Source organism: Suricata suricatta, chromosome 4 (assembly GCF_006229205.1).
Source record: "Suricata suricatta isolate VVHF042 chromosome 4, meerkat_22Aug2017_6uvM2_HiC, whole genome shotgun sequence".
Lineage (NCBI taxonomy): Eukaryota > Metazoa > Chordata > Mammalia > Carnivora > Herpestidae > Suricata > Suricata suricatta.
In genome coordinates this window covers 8,642,410-8,651,209 of record NC_043703.1, presented here as the reverse complement: position 1 = coordinate 8,651,209, position 8,800 = coordinate 8,642,410, and the positions used below count along the sequence as shown (strand labels likewise).

General features: G+C 43.8%; 1 protein-coding gene across 3 annotated transcripts in view; it reads left to right on the top strand.

Moving 5' to 3' along the window:
• Positions 1 to 8,800, top strand: part of LOC115289331 (basic immunoglobulin-like variable motif-containing protein) — a 75,701-nt gene that overhangs the window by 545 nt on the left and 66,356 nt on the right. Inside the window, exons 1-2 of one of the 3 annotated variants that reach the window (XM_029936457.1) lie at positions 1 to 75; positions 4,599 to 5,194. In XM_029936457.1, the coding sequence (XP_029792317.1) occupies positions 4,717 to 5,194 (478 nt within the window). In that variant the 5' untranslated portion in view covers positions 1 to 75; positions 4,599 to 4,716. Of the gene's footprint in view, positions 80 to 4,598; positions 5,195 to 8,800 lie in introns of all 3 variants that reach the window. The other 2 variants (XM_029936456.1, XM_029936458.1) reach the window with 2 other exon arrangements.

Sequence of the window (8,800 nt, the reverse complement as noted above, 5' to 3'; positions counted from 1 at the left end):
ACCGGGGCCGAGGACCGAGACCTGACCCGCTGGGGCTTAGGGCGGCTGGCCCAGGTCGTGGGCGCCTTTTCCACTGTTAGTAAGTCACTTCCATGCTGCTGCCTTTCCCTGGCCTTGCCTGCGGAGTAGAGAGCCTAATAGTTGTCGTCTGGGGAGGCTTGCTGAAGAGACTTCTTAAGGTCTTTCCTTCCTAAGCAGACCTGATATTTTAAAATACGGGTTGAAAATATAACCCGAAAAGAATGTAGCCTAGGCGATGAATATTGACCTTACAAATGGACCGTTTATTTGGCAGAACAGTTCGTTCTAGCGACTTTAAAAAATCGTTACTCTAGAGATGCTTTTTATAAAGTTTTGTTCACTCACAGTTGAACAGTATTTTTGTTGCTTGTGCCATGATCGTTAAGATCACATCATTAAATTGAGCCTTAGGTCCTGCATTCTTAGTAAAATCGTAATGGAGCATCCCTTCTCTCACCTGGAATACGAAACTCCGTTCTCACAGATGACACCCAGGGGGGAGGAAAAAGAGGCTGCTTAGGCTAAAGTCCAGCTCCTGATTCCCCAAATCTCTCCTACCAAATCATCCTGGAATCTAGGCTCCTAATCCGGGACTTCAAATAATGCTTAGCATGATGTAGGCATTTAAAAGTTAAGTATTTGTTGATGAGACTTAAAAAAAAAAAGCTCTTCCCAGGGGATAAGCAGGGTGACCCAGCCTAGTTTGGGGAGCAAGGAGAGAATCCCCAGAAAGTGACATGGAAGGGTAAGTGCAACAAAGGAGAATTAATACCAAAGGGCAGGGTGAGTAGGAGGATAGGCATCCAGAGATGGAAAGTAGGAAGGGGGAAGGGGGCTCTGAGTGAGAGGTAGGACAGAGCTAAAGAGATGGGTCCTGCGGCCAGGCAGGGAGCTGGCTTTTCGTGCTAGGAGCAGAAGGTTTTAGGCAGGGGCGTTATATGCTCCTCTGTGTGTCCAAGCTTTATTTTCTAACAACTCGGCACAGGTCAGATTAGAAATGTCAACCCAGTGCTCCGTGTGGGTGCGAGGAGTGGGGATGGACCCGGGAATGCTTTACCAAAATAGGAACGAAAGCAGATACCAGATGTGACAGAACCTGGGGAGCCGCAGGCTCTTTAGTGGAGGGACAGGTGCCCGTTTGTCCCTCAGTGTCTCCTGGGGCTGTAATTACAACACGAGACAGAGATTGCTGTCTCTAATGATTCTGTTGCGAGTAAGAGCTTGTGCTCAGTTCCCTTGTAGGGAAGCCTGAGGCCGAGGTGATGCGAACACCTTCCCTCTCAGGGGCTCACAGTGATGGGGGCGAACTTTCCCCAGATCTGACTCCTAATCAGGAAAGAAAATAAACACCAACAGGGTTGGGGTCAGGGGAGTTGGATGATTTTCATTTTCTTTGTGTAACATCTTGCCATTTTGCAGCATTTTCCTCTGTCATTTATTTGTGTTACCTCTGTGATAAAAATCTAGAAATAGTACGCAGTTTTTCATGAACCGTGGTTCAAATGAGACCGTTTTCATACCATTATTGGCTTTTATGGACAATCGATATAAATTATGTCTTTATGTTGATGATCTTCCCTTTTCTTTTTTAGAAGTACAACCAAAGAGGTCATTCTTGCTGAGCGACCATTATTTAAAAGCAAACAAACTCAAAGCACAAAGAAAACCACTGTTAAACTTTTTGTTACTCAAGTGCTATGTTCTTTCTTGTCTTTAGCTTCCAGAAAGTTCAACCCTATTTTTTTTAAAGAAAAAGTTTTTTAAATTTATTTTGAGAGAGAGAGAGAGAGAGAGCAAGAGAGAGAGCGAGAGCAAGCACAAGCAGGAAAGGGACAGAGAGAGAGGGAAAGAGAGAATCCCAAGCACTGACAGTGCAAAGTCTGATGAGGGGCTCGATCTCATGAACTGTGAGATCAAGTCCTGAGTGGAAATCAAGTCAGGAGTCAGATGCTTAACTGACTGAGCCACCCAAGTGCCCCTCAACCCTACCTTTTGTGCTGAAGTACACTAATTTCCTTTTGCCTTGTCTTGGATAAGAATATTCTATATATGTTCCAAATGAGCATCCTTCCTAACATCCCCATGGTACAGAGAGCTGGTCCCACAGGCGCACTTGTATTAAATCTGAAGAAGGAAACTGTGGCAAAGTAGGAGCTAAGCTTGAGCCAAAGAGATAAGGGCAGTGCTTGGAGCATTTCTATCCCCTCCACCCGCTCCGAGGGACCTAACACCCCTGGGTCACTGCCCCTTACTTACCAGGGCCCCGTGCTTTCTCTCATGCCTCACCCTACCACAACCCACCCGTATGCCCCCAACGCCACAGTTAATACCCTACCTCTGTCCACCATGCTGGCTCCCAGAGAAAGGCACCAGGATAACAGTTTCGTAGAAAGTGCTTTGTTAGGTCATCTGCTAAGAATGAGAGAAACCCACTCCTCAGAAAAGCCCGGTTTGGCGTGTGCAACGTCAGACACGAGCTGCTATTCGCGCTTCCCTCCGGTATCCCCACGACGCCAGGAGAGGAGGAGGAAAGAGGAGGCTCAAAGCTTCCTGTTTAGAAATCCACTCCCAGCACTCCTAGGGTTTCTTGAAAACAGGAGAAGTTTCCTAAATGGTACTGTTGGCCATCTCATCTTTGGTGGGGAGGCTCCAGCCAAACTGAGTTTTCTGCGAGTAACTATAAACTGTGCACCAATTACTAACAAACTCAGTGCCCGAAGGTTTGAATAGAAGGAAGGCGTTCCTGGGGTGCCTGGGTGGCTCAGTCAGTTGAGCACCCAACTTCGGCCGAGGTTGTGATCTCGAGGGTCCTGAGTTGGAGCCCCAGCTGTGCTGACAGCTCAGAGCCTGGAGCCGGCTTCAGATTCTGCGTCTCCTCGCTCTGCCCCTCCCTCACGTGTGCTCTGTCTCTGTCTCTGTCTCTCTCAAAAACAAGTAAACATTAAAAAAAAAGACAAGAAGGAAAGCATTCCTTACAAATAAAGGGAATAGACTCTTGTAGGTTATATGGAGTCCTTGTCATGAGCTCTGTCACCTAAATTACGTGAAGGACATGCATGGCCTGTCCTGGTTTCTCCTCACAGACTCAGAGGGACCGTGGCTCTTGTGACAATCCTTCCTCTGTTATTTCTTATCACCGTAGAGGTTTTGGCCATTCAGTATGTGTATGCGGGGTTTTATAGAATCATTTTCTGAAACCTAAAACAATTATTCTCACTTCTAATTTTTTAAATAAGTGAGTGGGCAGAGATATTGACTAGTAAACATCAGCGTGAGCACCTGGGGCGGGTTGTGTCTCTTGACTTTTCCTTGTGAGGCGAGCACACTCCGTTCTGGCACCCGCATCCGGTGCCCTCCTGTGCCACCTGTGGACTCATCAAGTCCCGGGCGTCTTTGGCTTCCTCAGACACCCTTGGTTGCCATTTATACTGTTCTCTGTTTTCTTCCCCAAAGGAACTGGTGTAGACTTGAAAAATGGGTTTTTCCTGAGACCGACTGGAAGTTAGTGACTACTGACGATAGTTGATTGTGGTGACGGATGCACAGCTTTACTGGGGTTTGATTCATACACCATACAAGTCACCTGCTTCAAATGTCCAATCCGGGAGCTTTTAGTGTATTCGTAAAGCTGTGGATTCACCACCTCAGTCAGTTACAGAATAGTGACACTGTTCCAAAAAGAAATCCCATCATCCCCAGCCTCCTCCTCCCTCCCAGCTGTCGGTAACCCACTAATCTAATTCCTGTCACGGGGAGATTTGCCTGTTCTGAACATTTCACATAAATGGAATCATACACTGTCTGCTCCTTTGTGACTGGCTCCATTCATTCAGCAGAATCCTTTCACAGTCCATCCATGGTGTGGCATGGGTCAGTATTGCGTTTATTTTTACTGCCCAATAATAGTCTATAGCCTGGATAAACGGCATTTTATTTATCTTACGTATCCTTTCATCAATCGATGGATATTTGGGTTGTTTCTCCTATTTGGCTATTATAAATAATGCTGCTGCGAAGATTTGTGTGGCCATCCGTTTCATTTCTCTTACGTCTACACCTAGGAGTGAACTTGGTTGATCCTATGGTCACGCTGTAAGTATTCGAGGAACTGTTTCCCAAAGCAACTGGACCCTTTTGCGTTTCCACGAGACGTGTGTGAGGTTTCCAGTTTCACCACGTCCCCAACAATCCTTGTCGTCGTCAGTCTTGCTTTAGCGCCATCCTGCTGGGTGCGACAGAGTGTCTTACTGTGGTTTCCGTTTGCATTTCCGAGGTGGCTGGTGGTGTGGCACATCTGTTCGTTGAGTTCAGTGACCGTTTCTACACTGTCTTCGGAGAAGTGACTGTTCAGATATTTCCCCCATTTTTAATTGAGTTGTCTTTTTCATTATTCTAAAGCATTATTGGAAAAAAATTTTTAATAAAGCAGATGGGCAGTGATTATACCTCTAGGTGTATAGTACTTGTAAAATAAGTGTTCATCGGATGAAGCCTTGTGAAACAGCTTATATAGTTTTTAGTCTTTTGTAGTGTCTGGTGGGTCGTTGATGTTTCTTTTTCCTGCCTCTTTTCTTCAGATCCCGTCCTGCAGCTCTCAAGTTTCCGTCGGATGCAGTAAACGATTGTCACGGTTGATTTTCAAGTAGCAGAAAGAGCTACAACTTCTCATTAGCGGAACTTTTCGAGTTGCATTCAATGCCTAACGTTGCAGAAGCAGAAAGGGCAAATGATTCTGGAAATGGTGAGCACCAAGCCGAGAGGACGTCTCCCGACGAGAATCTACAAGGCGCTGCACCGTCTTTCTGCACTCGTGCCTCGGGGGCGCCCTTGGGCCCCAAAGGAGACGGTCATTATCCGTGGAGCTGTCCAGTGACCCATACTCGGGAGAAGATTTATGCCATCTGTTCGGACTACGCCTTTCTCAACCAGGCCACCTCAATCTACAAACCTCCGAATTCAACCCGCTCTTCCTGCCTCCCTGATAGTACGTCTTTGTCTGCTGGAAATAATCCATCACGATACATTGGCATCCCAGCTAGCACGTCGGAAATCATCTACAATGAAGAAAATAGCTTGGACAACTTATCCAATAGCCTGGGCAAGCTACCTCTCGCATGGGAAATTGATAAATCTGAATTTGATGGGGTGACCACGAATCTGAAACACAAATCAGGTAAGGAAGGAGGTGTGAACGTCACGTGTGAAAATAATAAGAAAACAACATATGTTTAAGCTTGCCGTTAAGCATTCCTTTTATACCGCTATACAAGGGACGTTCCTACCGTGCTGTCTGTCCCTGTAGTAGACAATAACTTTGGGCAGAGGACGTTTTGTTCATTAATGGCTTGCTACTGGAAACTTCCCACGTAACCTTTGCATTTTGAGAGCTTTGAAAAATCTGAACATGCTGTAAAGTACAGGTATCCCAGTTAAGCATATGGTGCCTTAGAAATGGTTAATGAGGGGGCCAGAATAACATACTACTATTTTATAGTTTTGCAGAGACATGAATTCATCTTTCCCGATTAAACGTTTAGGTTTCTCCTCGACTGTGTAACAGTGTGGCTTTTCCTCGTTAAAATTGTTTGAGCACCCGGCAGGATGTCCAGGTACCCCCGAGGAGGTTGTGTACGGCACAAGCTGAGAGGGCGCTGTCCCCCTAGGGGGCAGCGCACAGCCTTCGCAACTGCAGGGTGGAGGCCCTGCGGCAGACCCCATGGCTTTCCACTTCTTTCTTTTGAACCCGCAGTCGTGCAGGGTTTTTATATGGTAGGCACTCTTATCCTCATTTTATAGGTAAAGAGGTTGAGGCCTAGGGAGGGTGCGTTGCTTGTGGAAAAAATGATCGCTAGGAGGGGGTAAAGGTAGGATTTGTATTTTACTTCTAGGCTTCTTTTTGTAAAACCTCCATACTTTTTGTTTATTTGCCAAGTTGACTTGTCTCACAGAACGTAATGTACGTTTGTATTCTCCGCATGTCGGGGGGAGGTTTCACTTGTGTCTATGTTTACTGGTGATTGGTCTGTAATGTTTTTGTAATATATATATTTCAGGTGTTGGAATTAGGGCTATGCAGGTCTCCTAAGGCAAGTTGGGAAGGGCTCTGTCCTATTTTCTGAGGGCTTTCCAGGGGGTATGACAAATCTCTCACTGTGATGGTGGAGTTGTCTTGATTCCCGTTAATTCTGTCAAGTTTAAGTTTGTCTATTTCATCTAAGCTGACAACTTTGTTGGTATAAAGTTACTTCTTTTTTCTTTTTTTAAAGTTTATTTATTTTGAGAGAGTGAGCAAGTGAGACAGAGTGAGCACAAGCAGGGGTGGGGCAGAGAGGGGGAGAGAGAATCCCAAGCAGGCTCTGCACGGTCAGCACGGAGTCTGATGCGGGGCTCCATCTCACCCACTGTGAGAGCATGACCTGAGCTGAAATCAAGAGTCTCACGCTTAACCGACTAAGCCACCCAGGCACCTCAAAGTTATTTTTAAAATATTTTTTTAATGTTTTTAAAAATTTTATTTATTTTTGAGACACACACACACACACACACACACACACACACACATATACACACACACAGTGTGAGCAGGGGAGGGTCAGAGAGAGAGGGAAACACAGAATCTGAAGCAGGCTCCAGGCTCTAAGCTGTCAGCACAGAGCCCGACACAGGGCTTGAACCCACGAACCGTGAGATTATGACCTGAGCTGAGGTTGGATGCGTAACCGACTGAGCCGCCCAGGCGCCCCTCCCCGGAGTTCTTTCTGATCGTCATTTTTATCCTTCTGATGTCTCCAGAGTCTTTTAGTAATAGCTCCTCTTTCATTCCTGACACTGGCTATTTATGTTCTTTTTTTTTCTTCTACTGAGGGGTGTATCAGTTTTGTTTATCTTTTCAAATAACCAGCTTTTAGCTTTGTTAATTTTCTCAATTGTTTGTTTTCTATTCTCTGGATTTGAGCTTTTTATTCTTTTCTTCTACTTTTATTGGGCTTACTTTGTTCTTCTTTTTCCAATATTTTGATTCAGGACTTTTCCACTCCCAGCTCTTCATGCTTAAAATTGCTCTGTAAGTACTATGTTAGCCACAGCCCCCAGGTGTCAGTACACTTGATTTTTCTTATTGTATAATTTGAAGTATTTTCTAATTTCCCTTGCAATTTCTTCTTTGACATATATCTTACTGTTTGGAAGTATGCTGCTTAATTTCCAGATATTTTGGGGCTTCTAAATATTGATTTTTAAAAATTCCTTTTTTCTTTGTGAATTCTTTAAAACATTTTTTTAAATGTTTACTTATTTTTGAAGGAGAGAGAGACAGATCATGAGCTTGGGAAGAGCAGAGAGAGTGGGAGACATAAAATCCAAATCAGGCTCCAGGCTGTGAGCTGTTAGGACAGAGCCTGACGTGGGGCTCGAACCCACGAACCATGAGATCGTGACCTGAGCTGAAATCAGAGGCCATATGAACTTGTCTTTAAAATGGGCTGAGACCTGTTTTATGACCTGACACACAGACTATGTTGGTGAATGTACTGTGTGCATTTGAAAAGAATCTGCATTCTTGTTGGGTGTGCTGTCTATAAATATATATTAGGTCAAAGTGTTTGGGAGTGTTGCTCACGTCTTCTGTGTCACTATTTAATTTTTATCTTGTTCTGCTAATGGCTGAAAATGTATTAGAAATGTGCAGCTATGATTGTTTTCTTCATTTAATTCGGTTGATTTTTGCTTCCATGTAATTTGAAACTCTATTAATTAGGTGCACACACAATTATGAGTTTTATTTCCTCTTATGAATTGACCTTTTTATCGTTATGAAATGTCCCTCATTATTCCTGGTACTATTTCTTGTTCTGAAAGCTACTTTGGTTGATATTAATCTAAGTGCTTCAGCTTTTGATTAGTGTTTGCATGGTATATCTTTTTCCATCCATTTATTTTCAACTTGTATCTTTTTATATTTAAAGTGCATCTCCTACTCCACCGTAAAAAAGGATGAGAATTTGCCCTTTGCAATGTGGGTGGATCTAGAAGGTATCATGTTAAGTGAAACACCTCAGACAGGGAAAGACGAATACCATAGGATTTTACTTAAATCTAACATAAAACTAAAGAATAAACAAGCAACGAATCAGAAAGCAGAACCAGACCTATAAATACAGAGAAGAAGCCGATGATTGCCAGAGGGGAGGGGGTGGGGTGCAGGCAAAATGAGTGAAGGGGTGTGAGAGATACAGGCTTCCAGCTAGAGAGTGAATGTCTCATGGAAATAAAAGGTAGGGCATATAGTTGAAATAAAACATAGGGAATAGAGTCAACGGTTCTGTAATAGCGTGGTGTGCTGACGGATGGTAGCTACTCTTGTGATGAGTATATAGAAGTTGAATCACTATGTTGTACCTGAAATGAACGTAACATTGTGTGTCAGTCACCCTGACTCGAAAAAGAAAAGACATGATTCATCTTCTTCTTGATAAAAAGTTTATAGCTGAAAAAAGAAAAAGATAAAGTGCATGTCTTCAAGGTAGCTTTTAAGTATATTCCATGAATTCATTTTTTAAAGTAGTTTTTGTTTCCTATCTTGGATTTGCTGCCTTTTCATTGTTTACTGAAAGATTTCATCTCTCATAAAGCATAGTTGTCCACTTTTTTCTCTTTCTTTTTTTAAAATTTTTTTAAAAAATGTCTAATTTACTTTTGAGAGAGAGAGAGAAACAGATCGTGAGTAGGAGAGGAGCAGAGGGAGAGAGAGAGGGAGACACAGAATCAGAAGCTGGCTCCA